Genomic DNA, 27,568 nt, shown 5'->3' on the forward strand with positions numbered 1-27,568 from the left:
CGCGGACGAAGTCGCGGGCACAGTATTGTTCCTATTTATAAGCAGTAACTGTAATTCAACTGATGTAGGTACTTAAAGATATGCAATAAAGATTTTGATTTTGAAATTTGAAGCGTTTTTCCGTTACTTTTGCCTGTGAAATTTCAAAAAGCGATTTTTTATATATACATACATGCAGTCTTGAAAAGCCTGATAGGCCACGTTCAGCTGTTTGGCTTAATGATAGAATTGAGATTCAAATAGTTACAGGTTGCCAGCCCATCGCCTAAAAAAAGAATTCCAAGTTTATAAGCCTATCCCTTAGTCGCCTTTTACGACATCCTTTAGAAAGATAAGGTGTATAGGAGCTATTCTTTTTTAATGCTGCCGGAAAGCACACGGCTATAGGGAAAGAGAGGGTGTGGTCCAATTTTTATTTTAATGGTGCCGGGAACCACACGGCACTAGATAGATATATTTATAATTTTTTTATTTATTTATATATCTGGCCACCACCACCATCATCATCACCATCACCAACAGACGTCCAAAGTGTTTTGCATAAACTGTGTCTAAAATAAATTTATCGCCGGAACCCCGTTTATGGTTGGTCTAATCGTGGAAAAGCAGGTACGAATCACAACGAAAATAGACGCGTTTCCGTTGAGAAGCGGGTTAAGGCATAAGCGGAAGCGATAATGTTTGACTTTGAAGGGAGTGGCCTAATTTTTTTCTGTTTTAGGTATTTACATAAACTAGACATTCGTAACGAAGTGAGAATTCGCGAATACTTTTTTTATTTATAAAATTGTGAATCTCCTTTGACCTGTTAGTCTTTTGAAGATCGTTGGCTCCGTCTGACCCGCAAGCGTCGTCTTTATATGTACTTAATGTGAATCTCTCAAAAACGACTTGACCGATTTTGTTGCCCCACGAACTTTACTACTGTAATACTTAGAACACAAGTTCGAAAGTTATTGCGTTACAAACATACATACGAGTATACTAATTGTTTGCTGCGAACATAGATCTTGCGAACGCGTCTATATACTCCATCTCTTTCCCATAGGCTTATAAACTTGAGATTCTTCTTTTAGGCGATGGGCTAGCAACTTCTGACTATTTGAATCTCAATGTTATCATCAAGCCAAACAGATGAGCGTGGCCTATAAGTCTTTTCAAGATTGTTGGCTCTGTCTACCCCGCAAGGGATATAGACGTGATTGTATGTATGTATGTGCCGCCTTAGACGCATTTTACGTCTTCCACGGGAATGATATGGAGTACCTGAAATCTACCTAACAGGTACAAAGTTCCTATAAATATCATCATCTAATGATAAATATGAGATTTTTTTTTATTGATGCGCTAGTAACCTGTTTTTACTTTAATATCAATTCCAATATCAAATTCAATTGGCCTTTCAGCCTTTTCAAGTCCGGAAGGGATATGACGACGTATTTATATGTAGGTATATTTTATTAATTTATCTGACGACGGTCTCTGTGGCGCAGCGGTAGTGTGCTTGTCTGTGACACCGGGGTTTGTCCCGGTCAGGGCATAATGAGAAAAGCACTTTCTCTGATTGGTTTATCTATATAAGTATTTATTATAAAACATAAGTATCGTTGAGGTGAGTTTCTCGTAACACAAGTCTCGAGCTTACTTCGAAGCTTACTCAATTTGTGCAATCTGTACCGTATAATTAATAAGCATCAAAAAAAAGTACATACTATGTAACTTTTTTTACACGCTAGCCTAACACGTCATGATTTGTAAACTCCCTTCCGCTTATCACTCGCACCACAGCCTAAAGACTACGCCCTGTGAGCCGCAAGGTAGGTGTGGCCTGCATACAATGTTCCTAATGGATTGCTTTTTGTGTTTTATTATATCATCACTTTATGTGGCTTGTGGGCATGGCCTTATGCATTTGCTAAACCACTACTGTTTAGGATTCCCTCAACGCTTTATTGCTACTTAGAGATATTGAGTTTAACTCGATGACTTCATAGTGATGTGTGGTTTTCTATACTTTGGAAAAAGACAACATTATATGTTTCCCGTGGATGTCGTAAAAGGCGACTGAGGGAAGTCAGTGTTTTAATTTCAATTCTGTCATAGTTTTTTTTGTGATGTATGTATTTTTGCAGTATGCATGTGCACTATATCGCACCACCAACTTAAAGTTTTTCTGTTTGGTCAGCTGGTTGACTGGTAGAGAATACCAAACGGCATTATGTCCGCCTTTTGTAATTTTTTTTGTGTAATAAATCTTTAAATAAATATATAGCCAAAACAAAGTAGGTAGTAATTCTAGCTTATAAAATTATACACGTTTATGTAAACCGCATTAAACTCTGTTGAAAAATTACAAAGCCGTTTTGCAAATTGAAGAAAATTTTCAATTGACCATAAATTAACGTGAAAATCGGTTAAGGGAAAAAAAAGGAAACAGACACTCAGAACGTTGTCTAAAATTTTACCGGTTTTCACAACGATTCTTATGACATATACCACCCGTGAAAACCGTGTTCAAATCTGTTGAGTAGTTTCGAAGTCATGAACAGACAGACAGACAAAAGTTCCAAAAGTAGCTTTTTACGTCATCCATGGGAAAGATATAAAGTGATCCTATATTAAATCATCGAGAACCACACGGTAATGTAACATAAAACAAAGAACTTAGTACCAAATTAAAACAATTTAGCTATGAAGACACGCATGCAATATATTCCCTATAATAAAGTGCCCCTCAATTTCATAATCAGTTGTCATATACATAACTATTTATATGACACACAGATTTTGTAATCGCGTGATGAGACTAAACCACATAAAATTACTTCATAGAAAAGAATGGAGTCACATCCAAATATAAATCTTAAAACGGTCCAATCAGGAATTAAGTTCCAAACGTTGCTTAGATACAAAATAACAAGATTCGTTTTTCAAACTTGCATGAAATGTCAGTACACACCGATTCAAGATTAGAACACAACGCGTTTCAATTTTGAATATAATAATAAAGCCGATATCAGATTTTTCTCTTAATTTTTTTTAAATCTTTGTTCGTGGCCAGTCTTTTCGTATAGAATTTGAAATAAAATCGATAATCGACATATTTGAAAGTGAAATTTTAATCGATAATGGCCGCGACCTTAACATTTGAGTGCAATTGTATTGATTAAGGTTTCAGGCCTTGAAACTAGGGCAGGTGAGAATCTATGTTTGTCTATTTCATTATACTTACGTAATTTGCTGAGACGTAGCGTTTTACGGGCATTTTACTGTGGAGTAATAAACATTTACAACTGAAGTCTGCAGTTAATTGAATTATTCTACTCAGTACTTTTTACATTTTTCTTAAGTTCCCAGTTTTTAAATTGCTTTTGCTAAATGTAATTTCTACAATAATGTTATCTGTAATGTAATGCCGTGTGGTTCCTAGCACCAATAGGAAAAAAAGTAGGACCACTCCTTTCCCATTGATGTCGTAAAATACGACTAAGGGATAGGCTTATAAACATGGGATTCTTCTTTAAGGTGTTGGGCTAGCAACCTGTCACTATTTGAATCTCATTTCCATCATTTAGCCATACTGCTGAATGTGGCGTTAGTCTTTTTAAGCCTGTGGGCCCTGTCTAGCCCGCGAGGGATATAGACGTGGCTTTATGTATGTTTTCCCTCACTAAAAGAGAATCGATTCGTATTTAAAACTAATGACATAACGTCGAAAATAATCATTGGTACATGTCCGAGGCGGGATTCGAACCTGTGCCTGACACGCATTTTAACCGGCCACCTTACCGATTCTACCACCGACGCTGTTGTAAATCGGAAGAGAACTTTTACATTATTCCAATACCCATTAGATCGCTTACCCAAGTTCGTTAGCCTTTCCCTTAGTCGCCTTTTACGACATCCATGGGAAAGATATAGCGTGGTCCTTATCCAAAGTTCCGGTAACCACACGGTTGAGGTACTGTATGTTGTGAAAATCAATCTCTTTTGAACTAATACGTTATCAGTGCACTCACGCTGTTATCACTGCAATATCAATAGGTATATAAAAGCTTCCAGCCATGATAACAGTCTGGGCCATACATTTGACGGCCTCTGTGGCGCAGCGGTAATAAGCTTGTCTGTGACACCGGAGGTCCCGGGTTCGAATCCCGGCCAGGGCATGATGAGAAAAAACTTTTTCTGATTGGCCTGAGTCTTGGATGTTTATCTATATAAGTATTTATTATAAAAATACGAGTAGTACCTACCAATCGTTAGGTTATCTCAAGTCTCGAACTTACTTCGAGGCTAACTCAATATGTGTAATTTGTTCTGTATATATGTATTTATACATATTTTTGGTTTTGATTCCACACCAATAATTTGGTAACCTTCCTCCAATCTCCATACATACATACATATGGTCACGTCTATATCCCATGCGGATTTGGCTTAATGATAGAATTGAGATTGAAATAGTGACAGGTTGCTAGCCCATCGTCAAAAAAAGAATCCAAAGTTTGTAAGCCTATCCCTGAGTCGCCTTTTACGACATCCATGGGAAAGAGATGGAGTGGTCCTATTCTTTTTTGTATTGGTGCCGGGAACCACCAATCAGTATATATGTATTTATACATATTTTTGGTTTTGATTCCACACCAATAATTTCGTAACTTTCTTCCAATCTCCATACATCCATCCCTTCAACATGTCCAAAACTTATCGACATGCCCTTCTACCCCTAAGAATGGCACGCGCGACGCCGTTTTCATCGCGCGAAAATCTATTTACGCTGACTTTGTATATCTAGTCTTTTTATACCTATACAGAGCGTGTTTCTATTAGTAAAGGAAATTTTTGCCGTATGTCTAGACGAAGAAACTGAGTGGATTTCAATAAAATCATACAGCAAATCAGCGATTTTATTTTTACATATAATGGCAGTTCTAAAACCGATCAGTTAATAAACTTTTTAATGTGTATGGTAAATAAAAAAATTTGTTTCCAAATTTTGCTTTCACAAAACACATTTTTTTACGAAAAGAACTTTTCTTTCTAAAAAAAAAACAAATTTATTAAATAATCAACTTAACTCCACCGATAAGAGATAACTCTTAAATATAGAAGACTTAAGATTCAGACGTTTTGCTACTATGGCGTTTAGCGATCTTGACTATTAAAGGGCTCTATAAACATTTTCGCTCATTTACAAAGTCTACTTTAAAGTCTATAAAGTATGCTGAAACGTTACGTAAAAATTACCAAATAAATATATGCTATTATATCTTACATAGTTTATCATCTAAAATGTGATCAAGGGAAATTATGAAAATATCTATTTTAATATTCTGATATATGTTTTATATTCTAATATGATCAGGCGTACGATACATACATATATTCACGTCTATATCCCTTGCGGGGTAGGCATAGCCAACAGTCTTGAAAAGACTGGCCACGCTCAGCTGTTTGGCTTAATGTTAAATTTGAGATAATTTTAGGCGTGCGATAATAACATCCTGAAAAAAAAAGAAATAACCATTATCAATATTATCCAGGAAACCAAGCCTCGCTATGGACGACCACACAATAGACCTGATCTTCGCTGGCTCGCTGAAGTCCCTGCCTCCAGTCAGCTCCAAGATCGTGAGGATCTTCACCAGTTCCACCTTCACGGGTATGTGGTTCTCAGCATTATCCTTCAGGGCTAGTAACATAATTCATGCGCGGCGCAGATGTTACCGCGCGAAAAACTATCGCTGTTTCGTTTTTTTATTATGACGTGATACGGGACAGCGATAGTTTTTCCGCGCAATGTAAAATGGAGTTGCGCGTGCGGTGCTACGGGGCGGTTAATAAATAATAAGTATACACGGGACAAATTACACGGATTGAGTTAGCCTCGAAGTAAGTTCGAGACTTGTGTTGCGAGATACTAACTCAACGATACTATATTTTATAATAAATACTTATATAGATAAACATCAAAGACCCAGGCCAATTAGAAAAAGTTCTATTCCCATCATGCCCTGGCCAGGATTCGAACCCAGCACCTCCGGTGTCATAGACAAGCTACCGCTGCGCCACAGAGGCCGCTGTTCCCATTGGATATGAATAGATTTACACAAGTCAAAAGTTATAGGAAGTCAATATTATTATAGGTAGTTAATATTACTAGAACTCCTATTCAGTGCCACTAAAACACGCGTACGTAGGTACTTAATGTGTAGAGTCAGTCGTAAGTCGTAACTTATTTCTAGGAAAATAAAGTTTTCATTACACAGAACGAATCGCAGAAAGTCAACATTGAATAATTATTATTGAGAATACTATTAGAGATTAAGGAATCTATGATTGCCACTTGTTAATTAAAATATTTATAAAATTAATCACGTCTATACCCCTTGCGGGGTAGACAGAGCCAACAGTCTTGAAAAGACTGATAGGCCACGTTCAGCTGTTTGGCTTGATGATAGAATTGGGACTCCAATAATGACAGGTTGCTAACCCGTCGCCTAAAAGAAGAAAGCTCAAGTTTATAAGCCTATCCCTTAGTCACCTTTTACGGCATCCATGGGAACGTGATGGAGTAGTCCTATTTTTTTTATTGGTACCGGGAACCATACTGCACTCCCGCGCTATAAATATCATTATTACTATTTCGTTTTCTAATGTGACTTGAAACGGGACAGCGATCGTTTATCGCGCGCTATAAAAACGGCGTCGCGCGTGTCCTGCTGATCATAATGGGAGCATGCATTAGAATTATTTTTTACTAGAGGCCGCCCGCGACTTCGTCCGCGTGGAAACCCTATCAATCCCGCAGGATCTCCGGGATAAAAAGTAGCCTATATGTGGTTCTGTAGTTTTTGCGTGAAAGTGTAACAAACATCCATACTGACATCCTGACGTACTCACAAACTTTCGCATTTATAATATTAGTAGGATTTCTGCATGAACCGTGTAACATGACCCTTAGAATCATTCGTTCCACCTGTCTCAAACAGTTGACGTTAAATATTGTAGTGTTCAATTTATGGAGGTTAAAGACCTAGGGTTTGAAGTGCTAAAGGATATGATGAGGATAGCACATGTAAGTGTCGATGGAAATGACCGATTTTGATGGGTTATGAAATTTATTGGTCCACAAAATACTAAGAGATTTGCATACATATGTAAGGTAGGCAGAATCCATGACCATGTCCATACATACATAATATTCATAGTCTATATTCCTTGCGGGGTGGACAGAGCTAACAATCAAGAAAAAAGTGATAAGGCTGCGTTCAGCTGTTCGGCTAAATTATAGAATTGATATTCAAATAGTGCTAGCCTATCGCCTAAAAGAAGAATCCCAATCCCTACCCCTTAGTCGTCTTTTACGACATTCATGGTTAACAGTTCATCTGTTGTCCAACAGTTAAATTGTTGACCACATAAGGAAAATTCCAAGTCTATAAGCCATTGCCTTAGTCGCCGTTCACAACATCCATGGCAAAGATATGCTATATATATCCTTTTCTCAAGTATCAGGCACCACACGGCCCGATAATAAATAAATCCATTGAGAAAACAGTTAGCCGATCTTCGTAACGCACAAATTCTTATACATAACTACTTAGTCAAACACTGCATTACGGAATGCAGTGATTCGACGTCAGAATTAGGTCGTCCTATCTGAGTCATACTGCAATCGAGTCGAGTCTGTTTTCAAAGACAATATTTGCCAAGTTTCAAGTTTCAGACAAGCCTCATAAGTCATAGACATAATTCTGATTACCGATTTACTTGAAACTTTCACCAATTGCTTTGTTTTAACTCAGAAGAACATTTAAAGTTTGTTTCATCAAAATCGATTCACTAAAAAAAAATGATCGTCATTTGAATGAACTCAAGGCATGAGTTTGCCTGCAAATAAGTTACGAAATTTAAAATTTTAAGACGAGCATAATACCTACAACATATAAATATAAGAGAAAATCAGTTTGATAATATTTTGGTTTTGCCGCACATAACATGCGATATTCTCACGAAAAACATTTTTGGTTTGTTAGTCTACTTTAGTACAGTGTGGTTCCCGGCACCAATACAAAAAAGAATAGGACCACTCCATCTCTTTCCCATGGATGTTGTAAAAGACGACGATGGGATAGGCTTACAAACAAAAGCAAGTGGCAAAAAGACTGAAAGGCCACTTTCAGCTGCAGGTATAGCTTTATGATGGAATTGAGATTCAAATCTTAACTTAAAGGTTGCTCAAAAAATGTGTACAATGGCGGACTTGTCCCAATTGGGATTTCTCCCAGTCAACCAAATTAAATTTGCAAAAGTTTAAAGCCTTCGCAGACATGCTTCATAAGTCATAGCCATAATTCTGCTATCGTAATCTAGTAATTTGTATTCTATAATTATTTTCAGATACAACTATGGAGAGGAACACATTGATGGCGAAATGCTACCCGCGGATCAAGGATTACTGCCGAGAGAAACACGGACTGGAATTTCAAGTAAGATTGAATGATTGAACGATTGAATGAATGAATGACTGAATGATTCGTTATTGACCTTTAAAATATGAGAAAATATGAAGCAATGAATCATGAAACTAAAAAAATACATAAATTCTATGACCTATGTGGACGAAGCGAAAGAAGTATAGGATCGTGACAAGTGGAAAGATGTAGTCTTTGCCGCCCCTCCGGGAACAATGCGTGATTTATTTGTACTTTAGAACTCGTCAGAGTGATCTAAATTATCTAAAGTCTTCCAGGATCAACGGCTTACAGTGTCAACTAAAACACGGAATCATCAGATTCTTATGAAACGTTTTATCTCAATTTCCAAGTAACACTGTTTTTCCGAATATAATCTTTTTGGGATCAATCTGTCATATTTATTAGTGTCCTTCTAACAACATCCGATATTAAAAAAAATCTCCAGGAAATTATCAAAAGATGGTTTAGATGAAACGTTTCTTTCTGAGAATTCTCATATTTTTATATAATAAAGAGTAAGCGTGTTGTTTAAGGAGTTATTATGATATGTTTATTTTTTTGGGTGCGTTTTAAAAATATAAAGGAACTAGCTGTCCCGGCAAACGTTTTTTTGCCATATTAATAAATTTTAAGTAATTTTTAGTTAAAAAGAAAATGTTCAGGGTTCATACTCAATATGCTCACAAAATTTCATGAGAATCGTTCTAGCCGTTTCGGAGGAGGTACGGGAACGAACATTGTGACACGAGAATTTTATATTCATACTAATATTATAAAGCTGAAGAGTTTGTTTGTTTGAACGCGCTTATCTCAGGAGATACTGGTTCAAATTGAAAAATTCTTTTTGCGTTGAATAGACCATTTATCGAGGAAGGCTTAAGGCTATATAATATCACGCTGCAACTACAAGGAGCACAGAAATAATGGAAAATGTGAAAAAAAGGGGAGAATTATTCATCCTTGAGGGCTTCAATGATGCCCAAAATAACTGTACCACGTGGACGAAGTCGCGGGCACAGCTAGTATATATGTAAATGTTCTGTCCAGTCTGTTATATTATGCTATTAACATTAAGTTAAGTCAGTCTATTTAACTTTACAAATTGTAAATGTTACTCGTACAATGAAGAATCATATTACGAGTAGATACCTACTTATAATAATGTTTAAACTTCGAAAACTAATTATGTCTGTATTATTTTCATAAGATGGGTTATACTAACGTTAGTATAAACAATGATAAAATATAATGCATGCCTAAAGGGGAAAATTGTCATAACTATTAAATGCATACCTATTAGTCACGGCTATCACTTGCGGGGTAGACAGAGCCAACAGTCTTGAAAAGACTGTAAGGCCACGTTCAGCTGTAGGGATGCTTTATGATGCAATTGAGATTCCAGGTTGCTAGCCCATCGCCTACGAGAGGAATCCCAAGTTTATAAGTGGTAAGTGTCGGGCGTTAGAACTTTGTAAATATTTTTACAGCATATAAGTCATGTACTGTAATTCCCGGATACCGAATTATGAAGTTTAATTCACGAAATTACATTTTCGGCAATACGTCATTTAAGTACATACATATAATCACGCCTATATCCCTTGCAGGGTAGACAGAGCCAACGGTCTTTGATAGGCCACGTTCAGCTGTTTGGCTTAATGATATAATTGAGATTCAAATCCTGACAGGATGCTAGCCCATCGCCTACAGGAGGAATCCCAAGTTTATAAACCTATCCCTTAGTCGCTCCCGGCACCAATAAAAAAAGGGTAGGACCTCTCCATCTCTTTCCCACGGATTTCGTAAAAGGCGACTATGGGATAGGCTTATAAACTTAGGATTCCTCTTTTAGGCGAGGGGCTAGCAACCTGTCACTATTTGAATCTCAATTCTATCAATAAGCCAAACAGCTGAACGGCTATCAGTCTTTTTAAGACTGTTGGCTCTGTCTACGCCGCAAGGGATATAGACGTGATTATATAGAATAGAATAGATTTATTTTCAAAATTGGATACAAGGTATCACTTATTGACGTCACATAACTTAAATCTAATTATAACTACTACCGCTTCCAAAGCGCATGTGTAGAAGAAGCGGCGGAACAAACTATACTGCAGCATTTTCATAGGATATATGTATCTATGTATCTACTATAACTTTTGCCATGATCCCTCATTGCGTTAGATTCTCCTGCAAAGATTGCGCATACTGTCGCTTAGTGCAAAAACCTGACCCCTGTCCAGGATACCAGTCAAAATCAGCACCCCGGGCTCCTCTCCAGAACGGTAAGGATAGGGGCAATTGTAAGTTCACTAAACTCACTAGAGATTAATTCAGCTACAAGTAATGTATACAACGTTATAATTACTGTACAGTACATGTGGCGTTTCCGCCGCCCAGAAATAGATCGAGCTGGGTTTTTGTAAATGTTTACAGTTTACAACTAACCGACCTGTTTCCTAGCTATTTGTAGATGCTTTAGGGCCGTCGGGTAGCGGGTTGGAAGTTGCATGAAATGGATAGATGGCTAGTTTTGTAACGAGCTCGGCTTCGAAGACCATGGTTATGCCTTGTGGTTTCCGGCACTAATAGAAAAAAGAATAGGACCACTCCATCTATTTTCCATGGATGTCGTAAAAGGCGACTAAGGGATAGGCTTATAAACTTGGGATTCTTTTTTAGGCGATGGGCTAGCAACCTGTCACTATTTGAATCTCAATTCTATCATTAAGCCAAATAGCTGAACGTGGCCATTCAGTCTATTCGAGACTGTTGGCTTAGTCTACCCCGCAAGGGATATAGACGTGACCATATGTATGTGTATGTATGTACCATGGTTGTGGCGGCCGTTCAGCCTCCATGGAAAAACAGACTCTCTGACTTGACTTTTTAGATGACCAAAACTGACAGATTTATGAAAACAAAAGGACAGTCGAAACTAAGACTTTTGTCGGCGATAAGAGGCACCTTGAACAGGCAAAATTCTGTTTTAATTGAGACAAGACCTAACAGCTGAGCGTGGCCTATCAGTCTTTTCAAGACTGGTGGCTCTGTCTACCCCGCTAGGGATATACACGTGATCATATGTATGTATGTATGTAAGACTTAACAGACCCTCGGCCCGTGCAATGGTAGAACTCAAAGAGAGTGGGTCTTACATCGCATCAAATAACATTAGGGTAATTAAAGATAAGATGTAGTGCTGTGTGGTTTCCGGCACCAATTGTAAAAAAAAAATAGGACCACTCCATCTATTTCCCATGGATGTCGTTTAAGGCTTTATGCTTACTTGGGATTCCTCTTTGAGGCGATGGGCTAGCAACCTGTCACTATTTGAATCTCAATTCTATCTTAAAGCCAAACAGCTGAACGTGGCCTATCAGTCTTTTCATCACTGTTACACTGTATGTCTGCCCCGCAAGGGATATATACGTGATTATATGTATGCATGTTCTCCGTTAGCTTCTCCGCCAAAACTGAGATTTTAATAAAACCCAAAAGCAGTAATGGATATTTAACTTTTTAAATATTTTTTTAATATTAATTTCTCATAATCCTGAAATTATTTTCCATCAAGGTGGTAGACATGCGATGGGGCGTTCGAGATGAGGCTACAGACGATCACATGACCACTGAGCTGTGCATGAGGGAGATCAAGAACTGCCAGAGACTATCCATGGGGCCCAACTTCGTGGTGTTCCTGGGGCAGAAGTATGGATACAGGTGAAGACAACTCAGTTTTTTTACCTGTATTATTTACTAGCTGTGCCCGCGATTTCGTTCGCGTGGAAAAGTTATTTTGGGTTGATACCCCTAAAGGATGAATAATTTTCCCCGTTTTTTTTTTCACATTTTCCATTATTTCTTTGCTCCTTATAGTTGCAGCGTGATGTTATATAGCCTAAAGCCTTCCTTGATAAATGGTGCATTCAAAACAAAAAGATTTTTTCAAATAGAACCAGTAGTTCCTGAGATCGTATCTTGATCAAATTAAGGACATCCTGGTAAAGGGTCAGGTCAAGAGTACCCGAAACCGCCGAGCTTGCATGAAGAGAGTTATGAATGTGGATGAAGCAAAGGAAGTGTGCAGAGATCGTGGCAAGTGGAAAGAGGTCGTCTCTGTCAACCCGCCGGGAAAGAGGCGTGATTTTATGTATGTATGTTCCTGAGATTAGCACGTTCAAATAAACTCTTCAGCTTTATAATATTACTTTAGATAAGGGAAAAGTCGTGATTTTATGGATGTATGTATTCTTTTATAAATTTTCATCACGACCCGACCGAGGATCGAATCCTGCACCTTACAACTCAAACGTTTCTATACTATCACTACGCCAAACAGTCTGTGGCGACATCTCTACGCCACTCGTCACAACATCATATATATACAACCTCCGACACAACATCGTCGGAGCCGCGGTTCTCCAGGCATAACACCTAGCCTGGCGGAAGATCTTCCCTTTGGTGGCGGTCGAGCCGAATCATCGCTCCCGCTACAAGTCTAAAAAGATAAATAATTTATTCCAGACCAATCCCAACCTATGTGCTATCATCAGAACTGCAGATGCTTCGGGACGAGCTGGTCGCCGGCGGGGTAGATGTGATACTCCTGGACACATGGTATAAGAAGGACTCGAACGCCGTGCCACCGGTGTCCGTTCTCCAACCCATATCATCTATCCTTATCAACTTTAATAACAAGGTACATATGTATATGTGGAAGAAGTTTTGTTTTTATTTAAATCCTTTTTGTTAGCTGACCTCTTATTTATTTTTACGTTGGTAACATTAAGAGATAGAATAGTGAGTCTGTGGTACTATGTAAGACGTTATAAGATGTGTTTTTAAGAAGTCCAATAAAATAAGAAGATTTACGATATAATTCCGCACTGTTTTACTTTCATTCCCACATATATACATACATAGTGGAAAGAGGTAGTCTCTACCTACCCCTCCGGAAAAGAGGCGTAATTTTATGTACGTATGTATATATACATACATATAATCACGTGTATATCTGACTGATAGACCACGTTCAGCTTCTTGGCTTGATAGAATTGAGATTCAAATAGTGATAAGTTGCTAGCTATCGCCTTAAAGAAGAATCCCAAGTTTATAAGCCTTGGTCGCCTTTTATGACATCCATGGGAACGCGATCGAGTGGTCCTATTCTTTTTTTTTATTTTCACTATTTCAAATCTGTTATAAATCTATGTATGTGTATGTATATTTCCAGCGAGTACCAAAACTACAAGCCGAAGATCAAGCAGTGTGGTGGGACACGCTCAACAAGATGCAGAAGCTGTTCAGGAAGTCCTCACTCCAACTGTACAACGCAGGGAAGATAGATAAAGATACTATGCACAATTATTTTATGTCAGGTAATACATACATACACAATGTATATATAGTAACGTCTATATCCTTTGAGGGGTAGACAGTGTCTTGAAGAGACTGATAGGCCACGTTCAGCTGTTTGGCTATCTATATCATAGAATTGAGATTTAAGTAGTGACAGGTGGCTAGCCCATCGCCTAAAAGAAGAATCCCAAGCCTATCCCTTAGTCGTCTTTTACGACATCCATGGGAAAAAGATGAAGTGGTCCTATTCATTTTTTCTTTTAGTACCTCTCTTTTAGTAGTAGTAGATAAGGACACGGCACCAAATTTTGAATTTTTTCAGTGACGGAACGTGAGGTCATAAATGGGGTGCTCAACGTGAAGAACACCAAGAACCACTGCCTTGCCTACGTCAGATACATCAACAACATCAACCTTCAGAACCTGAAGAAAGCCAGCAATTTTGTGGACATCCTAAACAGGAGTTTGGACACCGAGGCTTCCAAACTCCTGGCCGACCTGAGGGATGTCAGGCTGCCGGAGAAAATTGAAACCACTAACATTCAGAAGTAAGATCGCACAATTTTAGCAATTAATTAACTATATTTTTAATTAAAAATTTTTTTTAGCTTCATGACTTTTTCAAAATTCAAATTCAAATATCTTTATTGTAAAACATAGGTAAGTAGTACGGATCTGTTACATGTCTTTAAAGTATCACTATGATTTATGCTGTAGAGGATGTACAAAAGTTAATCAATTAAATAATTGATTTGGGTGGATTGCTGAAAATATTTTTCCGTTAGTAGCCTCAGAGCTGAATAAGAAATTAACTTTGTCTTAAACTCTGGCTGAGTTTATTTGAAAAAAGTTTAGCATCCCAAATGTATCAGCAACAGGGTGCGTCCATTTTTTTTACAGATTAACCCTTAATTGCATGATTTTTCCTATTTTTTTAAAATAAATCAGGTTGATGTAATTAATGCTCTAGATTAAAGGAAAAATATTTAAAAAAATCCTAGTATAAATAAGAATTTGAATTATTTAAAAAACAGTGATGAAAATTTACATCATTATGCATTGTTACATATATAGCTCAGTACTAAATAAGTCAAAAGATATTGTTTACTTATTCTCCTATATTCTAAATGATAATTTAAAAAACAATTATTATTTTATTCAAGCACAAATTTACTCCACATTGATTACACGAAATTGTGAAATAGCCTTTACATTTGGGAAATTTACACCGAAGTGACCTTTCTTTTTTTTTATTGTAATTCTTCTTCCAGTAGACTGGTACTAGGGTTTTGTTGTACGCAATAGTCATTTATAAAGTTGCCAGGAACAACAAATTTAAAGTTTACAGTTTTTGAGTACCTTTTTTTCTTCAGTAAATGTTATGATTGAAATTTCCATCATCATGCAAAGAAGGGTTAAATAAATTTCAGATACACCGTAGAATGGATCGGACGTGAGGGTCTCGATACTGAGACTCACGGGGAGTACCTCAACCATTTCATCACCCACTTCTACAAGAACATCGTCAAATTAGTCGACAGGTGATTCACATTCTTCTCTATTAACTTGTGTCTTGATTGTTTTTATAGTAGGTATATTTGATAAAGTGCCGTCTGGTTCCCGGCACCAGAGTGCCGTGTGGTTTCCGGCAGCAGAAAAAAGAATTGAACCACTCCTTTCCCATGGATGTCGTAAAAGGCGACTAAGGGATATGCTTACAAACTTGTGATTCTTTTTTAGGCGATGGCGCTAGCAACCTGTCATCATTTGAATCTCAATTCTATCATTAAGCCAAACAGCTGAACGTGGCAATTCAGTTCATTCAAGACTGTTGGCTCTGTCTACCCCGCAAGGGATATAGACGTGACCATATGTATGTATAATATGTATTTTTTCTAAATGTTTTATAGGGCTATGCGTAAAGAAGACAGTAGCGCACAAGGACAGATAGTAACTGAAATACTGCAGCATTTGCACGCGTGTAACAATTCCGTAAAAGTATTCCACGGGAGAGAGGAAGATTTGAAATTCATCGAAAATTATATCAAGAATAATTCTGACAAGCCGCTCGTTCTGTATGGCGAAGGTGAGGTGACACATTTTACAAAACTATACTAATATTATGAAGAAGCTGAAGAGTTTGTTTGTTTGTTGGTTTGAACGCGCTTATCTCAGAAACTACTGGTTCGAATTGAAAATTTATTTTTGTGTTTAATAGACCATTTATCGAGGAAGGCTTTAGGCTATATAACATCACGCTGCAACTTTTAGGAGCGAAGAAATAATTGAAAACGAGAAAAAAATAACGGGAAAAAATTATTGCTCCATGAGGGCTTCCATGATGCCCAAAATAACTATTCCACGCGTACGAAGTCGCGGGCACAGCTTGTTTTATACAAAAATTAAAAGCTATGTATAGTATGGGTGATAAAATATGGTAATTTAATTTTACAGGTGGCTGTGGCAAAACCAGTTTGCTGTCAAAAAGTTCAGCGATGTGTCTGAACGAATGGTTCGCTGATGTCAGACCGACCAACATCATAAGGTTCCTGGGCACAACACCAGACTCCAGCGCATTGACTCCTACTCTCATCTCTATTTGCCAACAGGTAACATGAACCACACAAATATTAATAAACTCTAGTGCCGTGTGGTTCCCGGAACCAATACAAAAAAGAATAGGACCACTCCATCTCTTTCCCATTGATGTCGTAAAAGACGACTAAGGGATAGGCTTACTTACTTGGGATTCTTTTTCAGGCGATGGGCCAGCAACCTGTCATTATTTGAATCTCAATTCTATCTTTAAAGCCAAATAGCTGAACGTGGCCTTTCAGTCTTTACAAGACTGTTGGCTCTGTCAACCGATTTTGACGAAACGGCACAGATATATAAATCTTGAGGAGTAACAGACTTTTTTGTCGAAATTGTCACGGGAACGTGAAAAACAGAAATTTAACAAGGCGATACTAAATAAATGACTTAGACCTTAATTCAAATGTCGCAATAGAAGGAACCATTTCTAATTTCTCATCCATAATTCAGATATCATACAACTTCGCCTTGCCGTTCGAGAGCATACCAGACGACCTGGTGCCACTAACAGCCCACTTCAAGCAGCTGCTGACGATGGCTACCCAGCAGCAGCCACTACTCCTGTTCCTCGACTCCGTGGACCAGCTGACCGGCATCGGCACGGAGAACAATAAGGTGTCCTGGCTGCCAACAAGACTACCGCCACATTGCAAAGTAAGATCGCATCATTTCAACATACATATATATAATGACGTCTATATCCCTTGCGGGGTAGACAGAGCCAACAGTCTTGTAGAGACTGAATTGAGATTCAAATAGTGACAGGTTGCTAGACCATCGCCCAAAAAAGCATCCCAAGTTTGTAAGCCTACCTCTTAGTCGCCTTTTACGACATTCATGGGAAAGAGATGGAGTGGTCCTATTCTTTTTTGTATTGGTGCCGGGAACCACACGGCACATTCAAATGTATCGATAATAATAAATCACTACATAGTATAAAACAAAGTCGCTTTATTTGTCCCTATGTCCCTTAAATCTTTAATACTACGCACCGGATTTTGATGCGGTTTTTTTCAATAGATAGAGTGATTCAAGAGGAAGGTTTATATGTATAATATCATCCATTAAATAGTGGAGAAATACTGTTATTTTTGAGGATTCTAATGTAATGTCTCTGACTCACCCAATCCAGGATCCATGGTCAAAATCATACTCCAGCCTCCTCTCCAGAGTGGTGGGGATGCAACTGGAACTAAAAGCCAGGAGGAAGAAGACCGTAACAACATTGAATGATTTGCAGATTATGGTGACTTGTGCTCGTGAAGAGACCAATCCAGAGGTTTCAAAGGAATACGAGGTTCTAAAGCGCATGATCGACTCTGAGGAGAATTTCTTAGAGGTCACAGCTTTGGGCGAAGACTTAGCTATGCAGGTTTTGAAGTAAGTTGCGAAAATTTACGGTAAGGTTTAATTCATTGCTGGTCTAGTAAGAGAGATTTTTAAATGTAGGTATTTCTCAACATCTTTCGCTACCTTTTTCTAGCCAGCGATAGCTTTTACATACATACATTCATATGGTCACGTCTATATCCCTTGCGGGGTAGACAGAGCCAACAGTCTTGAAAAGACTGAATGGTCACGTTCAGCTATTTGGCTTAATGATAGAATTGAGATTCAAATAGTGACAGGATCAGGCCCATCGCCTAAAAGAGAATCCCAAGTTTGTAAGTCTATCCCTTAGTCGCTTTTTACGACATCCTTGGTAAAGAGATGAAGTGGTCCTATTCTTTTTTGTATTGGTGCCGGGAACAACACGGTAGCGATAGTTTTTCCGCGCGATAAAAACGGCGTCGCGCGTGTCATGTCACGGGGATTGGTGTTAAACCCATTTACATTCTTACCTCTTAGAAATAGAGCCATTTAACGACATCCACGGACAATATACATATATTAAATGGTCCTTTTTACAAGGCATACGGTACAATTTTTAAAATCTCAATTTTGGAGATGACTTTGGGATAGTGGTGACAAAATGTGTTGGTATCTTGCAGACTCTGGATGGCTTCAGCAGCTCGCGACCTTTCAAATTACCAGTGGCGGTTGGTCTCCAACGCTATCAGTTCCTGCTCGCTACCCATTTTTGTGAAGCTGGTCTTCGCAGAGGTAAAACTCAATTTTACTTTCTTTAATTGGTGCCGTGTGGTTCCCTGCACCAATACAAAAAAGAATAGCACCACTCCATCTCTTTCCCATGGATGTCGTAAATGGCGACTAAGGGATAGGCTTATAAAATTGCGATCCTTTTTTTAGGCGATGGGCTAGCAACCTGTCACTATTTGGATCTCAATTCCTTTATTAAGCCGAGCAGCTGAACGTGGCTATTCAGTCTTTTCGGGACTGTTGGCTCTGTCTACCCCGTAAGGGATATAGACGTGATCATGTGTATGTATGTACTTTCTTTAATCATACAGATTTATGAATTTCTTGTTTGTATCTTGATGGATGGTTATTGTCCAAAATATTTAGTATCCTTGCAGTTTCAATTAAGTAAATGGAATTGTTTTTATTGATTCTTTGAAAGCCACAATAAATTCTAGGTCTGCCGTTGGAGGAGTTACACCAAACCAGCGGACACCCACTTGGCTTCCACTGTCATGGACTCAATTATGATGCTGTTTGAAAGAATTGAAAAACAGGTAGGTAATCAAAAACTTTATGTCCGTATAGAAATGACTTGGAAGGTATATGGAATGGAAATTTTGTTTTATTCTTTCTTCATCATCATCTCTTGCCGTGTGGTACCCAGCACTAATATAAAAAACAATTGAGCACTCCACTCTCTTTCACTTATAAAGATAAACATCCAATCAATAAAATGTGCAGGTTTCCTCACGATGTTTTCCCTTACAATAAGAGCTTTTACTTATAAAGATAAACATCCAATCAAAAAAGTTTTTGTCTCACTGGCAGGAATTTGAACCCGGTCACACAGACAAGCTACCGCTGCGCCACAGAGGCCGTCAAACTTCAAACATATAATCGGTCATTGGAAAAGGAGTTTCTTATGATTTGTCACGTATTTCAGCACGGCCGTCTTCTGGTCTTCCACGCGTTGGCTTACATCACAGCAGCTCGGAGTGGCCTCTCGGAAACTGAGCTGGAAGACTTGATATCCCTGGACGATAAGGTTCTGGACGACGTGTACCAGTACCATTTGCCACCAGTCAGGAGGATACCACCTTTACTTTGGACAAGGTCAAAAGTAATTTATAATCTAGAGGGACTTCAATATGATAAAATGTCCCGAAATGGCTTAAAGAAAATACAATTGTAACAGTCCACAATTAATTTTTAAGGTGGACCATCGTCACTATTTGAATCTCATTTTTATCATTAAGCCTATCAGCTGAACGTAGCCTATCACTCCTTCAAGACTGCTAGCTCAGTCTTACATACATACATACATATAATCACGTCTATATCCCTTGCGGAGTAGACAGACCCAACAGTCTTGAAAAGACTGATAGCCCACGTTCAGCTATTTGGCTTTAAGATAGAATTGAGATTGAAATAGTGACAGGTTGCTAGCCTAAAAGAAGAATCCCAAGTTTATAAGCCTACCCCTTAGTCGCCTTTTACGACATCCGCGGAAGAGAGATGGAGTGGTCCTATTATTTTATCTATTGGTGCCGGGAACCACACTGCGCAAAAACCTATAATATTTATATAGGTATGTATGTATGTATTTTCAAGGCAAGATTGAACAGGCACTATTTGAGCTTGCTTACCACCAGGCAGATGGAGGTAAAGCCCACTCAAATCTATTAAAAAAAAAAATCTTTTCCAGGATTCGCAACGACCTCCCCAACTATTTATCAGAGCGGGAAGCTGACGGCGTCTCCGTGATGAACTGGTACCATCGCCAGTTCAGAGACACCGCTCGGGAGAGGTACTTCAAGAACATGAACATGGCCATATACTTCCATTCCATGATAGCTGATTATTATCTTGGTAAGTTTATTATTACATACATACATATGGTCACATCTATATCCCTTGCGGGGTAGACAGAGCCAATAGTCTTCAATAGACTGAATGGCCACGTTCAGTTAAGACTGAATGGCCACGTTCAGCTATTTGGCTTAATGATAGAATTGAGACTAATGATGAAGTTGAGATTCAAATAGTGACAGGTGTCTTATCTAATTTTTGCACTATCATCCAGGTATTTGGGGCGGTGGAACACCAAAACCCTTCAAGTACACAGAGATCCAGCGTCATCGGTTCAACTTGGCCGACAAGGAGGGTGTTGCTGATAGAAAAGTGCCCCTCCAACCCTTGGTCTTCACATCAGCTGATGGCGCCACTAAGAGATATAATTTGAGAAAGGTAATTTTTCACTTTTGTTTATCAGAACTTTTGGACACACTCGTAGACGGTTGCATCCACTCCACTCTGGCGGGGTATACCTTTGACCATGGATCCTGGATTGGGTGAGTCAGGTTTTTACACGAAGCTACTCCCGTCTGACCTCCGCAACCTTGCAGGGGAACCTAACCCGTATTGGATCGATCATGGTTACACATCCAGTTGCCTAAATGTGCAGGTTTCCTCACGATGTTTTCCCTTACAATAAGAGCATCGGTTAGTATTCAAACTAATGTACATAACTCCGAAAATAGTCATTGGTACATGACCGAGGTGGGATTCAAACCTGTGCCTTGTTGCGCAAACGCATTTAAAACGGACACCTTAAAACCTTTCAACCACCGATGCTCATGCATCCTTTCAAGATCATGGAAGAATATTGATATTGACGTGTGCCGTGTGGTTTCCGGCACCATTAGAAAAAAGAATAGGACCACTCCATCTCTTTCTCATGGATGTCGTTAAAGGCGACTAAGGGATAGGCTTATAAATTTGGGATTCTTCTTTTAAGCGACACGCTATCAACCTATCACTATTTGAATCTCAATTCTATCATTGAGCCAAACAGCTGAACGTGGCCTATCAGTCTTTTTAAGACTGTTGGCTCTGTCTTCCCCGCAAGGAAATAGACGTAATTATATGTAAGTATGTAAGAATATTGATGAAGCAGAAGAAGTATGAAGGGTCTGGAAAAGCAGACAGCTGTAGTCTCTGCTTACGTTTTCTAAAACGAGTCTAGCTATCATATATACATAGTTATTTGCACCCCTTCAGTTCGGTGAGCTGCCTTTCCACCTGGTCCGCTCCAAGCGCTTCCAAGACCTGTACGCCGAAGTGTTGTTCAATTACGAGTGGCTCCACGCCAAGCTGAACTGTTGCCCCCTGCAGGCGGTCTTGGCTGACTTCGAAGACGCCAAGCTTCATGTCCATAAGGATGCTGTCAGGTACCTAATGTTTCTTTGAACGGTGTTCTCCTAGTGTGCCGTGTGGTTCCCGGTATCAAAAAGAAAAAACAGAATACGTTAATGTTAAAAAAAGTCAATCGTGTGGCGTGCCAATAAGAAAAAAAACGACCACTCCATCTCGTTCTCATGGATGTCGTAAAAGGCGACTAAGGGATAGGCTTATAAACTTGGGATTCTTTTAGGTGATGCGCTTACAACCTGTCACTATTTGAATTTAAATTCTATCATTAAGCCAAACAGCTAGCCGTGGACGAATGGTCTTTTCGACACTGTTGGCTCTGTCTATACCGCAAGGGATATAGACGTGATTATATGTATGTATTAAATAATAAAAACAGGTAACCTCGTCATTTTCCCTAGTAGACCCTGCCCAGCTTAAAATGGATATACCTAACTGGGCCATATCATTATCTATCAGCTAAGCCAAGATGAAGATCCTAATCATTTATTTATTTATTTAGGTACGCCAATAATACAACGGTATTATAGTTCACATCTTAAAGTATTTAGCAAAGAATTCTTAAATACCTAACATAATAAAATCTTAACAGTCTTCGTTTCAAATACAAAGAACAAAGAACAAATATAACATGGCCAAGAAACTAACAACTTACTTCTTCCCATTCTTCATAATTCACTTCCAGAGAACTAATGCTGGTAGCTGACGCTCTCCGCCTGGGAGGCGCGATACTCGGGACATACTCCGACATGTTAGCACCACAATTAGTGGGGAGACTGCTGCCTGAAGCACCCCACAATCCAGCGGTAGCGTCGCTACTGCAGCAGTGTCACGACAAAGGGAAGAACCACTGCGCTTTGCTGCCGAGCCATCATTGTTTGCATACACCTGGAGGGCCACTGAAGGTAAGACTGGTCTTTTTAATGCTTAGACTTTGTATTATTTATTGTTGTGCCGTATGGTTCCCGGCGCCAAGAAACAAATAAGACTAAGACCACGGCTAGCAACCTGTCACTATTTCAATCTTAATTCTATCATTAAGCCAAACAGCTGAACGTGGTCTGTCAGTCTTTCAAGACTGCTGGCCCCGTCTAACCCGCAAGGGATAAAGAAGTGATTTTATGAATGAATTAATGAAATATTCGTTAAATGGCATGATTAACTAAAATACATACATACATAAATCACGCCTCCTTACCGGAAGGGTAGGCAGAGTCCACGTCTTTCCACTTGCAAAGATCCACATTCATAACTCGCTTCATGCAAGTTCGTCGGTTTCGGGCACTCTTCTTTATATCTTGCGGGTTAGTCAGGGCCATCAGTCTTGTAAGACTGACAGACCACGTTCAGCTGTTTGGCTTAATGATAGAATTGAGATTCAAATAGTGTCAGGTTGCTAGCCCATCGCATATAAGACGAATCCCAACTTTATAATCCTAACCCTAAGTCGCCTTTTTCTACCTCCGTGGGAAAGAGATAAAGTAGTCTTATTCTTTATCTATTGGTGCCGGGAACCACACGGCACTAAACGAATCTGATCATAAAATTCCATTACAGTATTCTCTAGAAGGCCATCAATTCGCGGTCTTCGCTTTCCGACTCAGCTCGGACAAACGTTACGTGGTCTCCATATCCAGCAGGGTGATATCCTGGGACCTGTCCACCTCGGACCTGGCCCGGGACTTGTGTCCTCAGCTCGAAGGCATCATGCAGAATTTGGAGCTCTCCCCGGACAATAAGTGGGCCGCTGCGTCGACTAATAATTCTGTTGTAAGTATCGTCTTCAAAATAAGCAAAACAATGACCAACTAGTTTGAATCACTACATAGTATAAAACAAAGTCGCTGTTTTAGTCTGTTTGTCTGTATGCTTAAATTTTTAAAATTACGCAACGGATTTTGATGAGGTTTTTTGTAACAGGTAGAGTGATTCAAGAGGAAGGTTTTTATGTATTTTGATAAATAAACATATTGACTTTTTCCGAATTTTGCACCCGTGCGAAGCCGGGGCGGGTCGCTAGTATTGTATAAAATTGCAAGCAAACTAGAAAGCCAAATAGAAGCTAAAACATATATGTGACATAACAAACCAAAAGATTAATCAAATAAAATTAATTAAAAAAAAGTAGTTCGTCATGCATACATACGTACATGTTATCACGTCTATATCCCTTGCGGGGTAGACAGAGCCAACAGTCTGGAATAGACCGACTGGCCATGTACAGCTGTATGGCTCTGTCTACACCGTAAGGGATTGACAGTGACGTGATAATATGTGTGTATGTACGAGTCGTATGTAACAAACATATCCCTGAGTATTAATTTTGGCATAATAAGGGAAAACGTAGGTAGTAATTATTTTATATTTATTTTAGTACTAGCTGTGCCCGAAACTTCGTCCGCGTGGAATAGTTATTTTGGGCATCATTGAAGCCCTCAAGGATGAATAATTATCCCCGTTATTTTCACATTTACCATTATCTCTTTGCTCCTTATAGTTGCAGCGTGATGTTATATAGCCTAAAGCCTTCCTCAATAAATGGTCTATTCAACACAAAAAGAATTTTTCAATTCGAATCATTATTTCCTGAGATAAGCGCGTTCAAACAAACAAACTCTTCAGCTTTATAATATTAGTATAGATTGAATAAATAAATTTTATCAATTTCGTTTCAGTCAATGCTGCTCAATATGCTGACCAGTGAATACATCACAATTAACAATCCACTTGATGAAGGTAATTTAGATAAAGAAATTCTGTACAGTGATAGATAGCAACTTCGAATTTAATAAAAATACATACATACATACATATGGTCACGTCTATATCCCTTGCGGGTTAGCCAGAGCCAACAGTCTCGAAAAGACTGATTGGCCACACAACTCTGCCAACAAAGGCTCAATATTATTTCGACATACATACATATAATCACGTCTACATTATATCCCTTGCGGGGTAGACACAGCCAACAGGCAAGACTGTTGGCTGTGTCTTTTCAAGAAAAGACAGAATGACCACGTTCAGCTGTTTGGCTTAATGATAGAATTGAGATTCAAATAGTGACTGGTTGCTAGCCCATCGCCTAATAAAAAATCCCAGCTTTGTAAGTTTAATAAAAATGGTGAAGACTTGCTATTTAATTCTCAGTTTTCTCTTTAGTATGTATAATACCTTTAGGACCATTTTCACGGTCCACCATTGTTCGTGGTACATGCACGCACATTGCACATTCACATTGTTTATTACTGTTATTTATTTATGTAACATACAAATGTATTGTGATAGTGATTAAATCTTTTATGTATCTATCTATCTATCTAGCTTAAAAATAATGTACTATATGTAGCTATGTCATAATAATTAAAAAGTCCGTGCCCAACATAGGAGCCTTAAAAAGGCTGAATGGCCACGTTCAGCTATTTGGCTTCATGATAGAATTGAGATTCAAATAGTGACAGATTGCGAGCCTATCGCCTAAAAAAAATCCCAAGTTTGTAAGCCTATCCCTTAGTCGCCTTTTACGACATCCAGGGGAAAGAGATGGAGTGGTCCTATTCTTTTTTGTATTGGTGCCGGGAACCACACGGCCAAAACACATAGAATTATACTGTAGCAAAATCGAGTACTCTTCTCTCTCTTTCTCTCTTAATTATGCGTGTTCCTAAGTCTCTTTTTACACCCTCATTCTCTCCAAAGAAAGATGACTAAGGAATTTTCTTAAACCTTGGAGCTGGCTCGATCTGTGTTAAAAGTTCTTTTTTTTATTCAATACTAGCTGTGCCCGCGACTTCGTCCGCGTGGAATAGTTATTTTGGGCATCATTGAAGCCCGCAAGGATGAATAATTTCCCCCGTTGTTTTTTTTACATTTTCCATTATTTCTTCGTTCCTAATAGTTGCAGCGTGATATGATACATATATATATATATATATAGCCTAAAGCCCTCCTCGATAAATGGTCTATTCAACACAAAAACAATTTTTCAATTCGAACCAGTAGTTCCTGAGATAAACGCGTTCAAACAAACAAATAAACAAACAAACTCTTCAACTTAATAATATAAAATGTGAAAAAAAAAACGGGGAGAATTATTCACCCTCAAGGGCTTCAATGATGCCCAAAATAAGTATTCCACGCGGACGAAGTCGCGGGCACAGCTAGTATCTAATAACTTTAATCTTCCTTATCAGGGGAAACAGTAAGAGGTGTAGCTGTCCTGAACCACCACATGGTGATCTACGGCCCTCGATCCTGGGTGCAGTACTCCATGAGAGGGGAACACGAGAAGACATCACCAGCTCCTGATGCGGCGCCGTACGATGACGCCAATTGGGAAATACTCTGTGAGTATTTGGATATTTTTAAAATATCCAAGAAGAAGGATAAGAGAAGAGAAGAAGAGGGTGCTCTATGGTCAAAGGCATACCCTGGACTCCTGTCCAGAATGGTGAGGATGCATACATACATGCATAAAATCACGCCTCTCTCCCGGAGGGGTAGGCAGAGACGACTTTCAACTTGCCACGATTTCTGCATAGGTACTTCCTTCGCTTCATTCACATTCATAACATTCCAATGGAAAACAGTTGGTGATATTGTAATTATCGATAATATCCGATAGATACGCACAAACAAATACATTTATTTCATTCATTCATTAATATAATCACGTCTATATCTCTTGCGGGTTAGACAGAGCCAGCAGTTTTGAAAAGACTGACGAGGCCACGTCTAGCTGTTTGGTGGATTTTTTACAGTTCGCTTATGTAGAAGATTAATACTTTCTTTATACATACATACATTTGGAAGATTATTTGACCTTGATTATGCTAAATTCTTGAATATCCCCAAGTTTTAGGTATCGGGGAATAAAGACGCGGGGTTCATACACACATACATATGATCACGTCTATATCCCTTGCGGGGTAGACAAAGCCAACTTCAGACTGATAGGCCACGTTCTGCTGTTTGTTTATTTATATAAGTATTTACTATAAAATATAGTATCGTTGAGTTAGTATCTCTCTAATTTGTCTATCTCTCTAATATGTAATCTAATTTGTCCCATATATATTTATTTATAATCTAATTTTTTCCCTCAGCAATGGAATTTCGTGACCTGGATAACTTCGTTCTGGTCATGTGGAGTGGAGATTTGGACGAAGATAGATTACTAGTGCAGTTCTGCAAAGATGGTACTTGGATGAAGCCACTGAGGTGTAAAGGCGCCATGGCATTGGACAAGACTTGGACTAAAATATATACCAGTGACCCTGATAGAGGATATCAGGTGAGCCTTGACTTTTTACAAGAATTATTGATAATTAATGAAAAATTAATAATAAAAATTAAACCCGAAACCGCCGAGCCTTCATGCATTTGAAGAGAGTTATGAATGTGGATGAAGCAAAGGAAGTATGCAGAGATCGTAGCAAGTGGAAAGAGGAAGTCTCTGCCTACCCCTCCGGGAAAGAGGCGTGATTTTATGTATGTATGTATGTATGTATAAATTAATTGATAATTACGGAAGACCTAGACGAACGTATCTTGATCAAATTAAGGACGTCCTGGTAATGGGTCAGGTCAAGAGTACACGAAACCGCCGAGCTTGCATGAAGAGAGTTAAGAATGAAGCGAAGGAAGTATGCAGAGATCGAAGTGGAGAGATGTAGTCTCTGCCTACCCCACCAGGAAACAGGCGTGATTTTATGTATGTATTATTGATAATGATTTAAAGATGACACATCCAATGTATTTACAAACTGATATGAGGGTGTATTAACTAGTCTCATTTATCAGATCTTTCAGAGAATCAGATAATATACATTTGCATCAGAAAA

At 38.7% G+C, this 27,568-nt stretch overlaps 1 protein-coding gene across 1 annotated transcript in view; it reads left to right on the forward strand.

Annotated features, from left to right (window-relative positions):
• The first annotated feature begins 3,038 nt into the window (after window positions 1–3,038).
• The window catches only part of LOC106142766 (NACHT and WD repeat domain-containing protein 2), a 31,746-nt gene continuing 7,216 nt past the window's right edge, over window positions 3,039–27,568 (forward strand). Inside the window, exons 1-23 of the mRNA XM_060951595.1 lie at window positions 3,039–3,196; window positions 5,544–5,662; window positions 8,404–8,492; window positions 12,058–12,203; window positions 13,008–13,182; window positions 13,717–13,861; window positions 14,164–14,389; window positions 15,272–15,382; window positions 15,752–15,927; window positions 16,296–16,450; window positions 16,887–17,090; window positions 17,677–17,816; window positions 18,428–18,539; window positions 18,974–19,072; window positions 19,462–19,631; window positions 20,224–20,387; window positions 20,602–20,765; window positions 21,579–21,748; window positions 22,414–22,633; window positions 23,286–23,498; window positions 24,404–24,464; window positions 25,919–26,071; window positions 26,831–27,018. Coding sequence (XP_060807578.1) covers window positions 5,560–5,662; window positions 8,404–8,492; window positions 12,058–12,203; window positions 13,008–13,182; window positions 13,717–13,861; window positions 14,164–14,389; window positions 15,272–15,382; window positions 15,752–15,927; window positions 16,296–16,450; window positions 16,887–17,090; window positions 17,677–17,816; window positions 18,428–18,539; window positions 18,974–19,072; window positions 19,462–19,631; window positions 20,224–20,387; window positions 20,602–20,765; window positions 21,579–21,748; window positions 22,414–22,633; window positions 23,286–23,498; window positions 24,404–24,464; window positions 25,919–26,071; window positions 26,831–27,018 — 3,384 coding nt within the window. The 5' untranslated portion in view covers window positions 3,039–3,196; window positions 5,544–5,559. The remainder of the gene's footprint in view (window positions 3,197–5,543; window positions 5,663–8,403; window positions 8,493–12,057; window positions 12,204–13,007; window positions 13,183–13,716; window positions 13,862–14,163; window positions 14,390–15,271; window positions 15,383–15,751; window positions 15,928–16,295; window positions 16,451–16,886; window positions 17,091–17,676; window positions 17,817–18,427; window positions 18,540–18,973; window positions 19,073–19,461; window positions 19,632–20,223; window positions 20,388–20,601; window positions 20,766–21,578; window positions 21,749–22,413; window positions 22,634–23,285; window positions 23,499–24,403; window positions 24,465–25,918; window positions 26,072–26,830; window positions 27,019–27,568) is intronic.

This window comes from Amyelois transitella, chromosome 25 (genome assembly GCF_032362555.1).
Source record: "Amyelois transitella isolate CPQ chromosome 25, ilAmyTran1.1, whole genome shotgun sequence".
In the NCBI taxonomy this organism is placed as follows: domain Eukaryota; kingdom Metazoa; phylum Arthropoda; class Insecta; order Lepidoptera; family Pyralidae; genus Amyelois; species Amyelois transitella.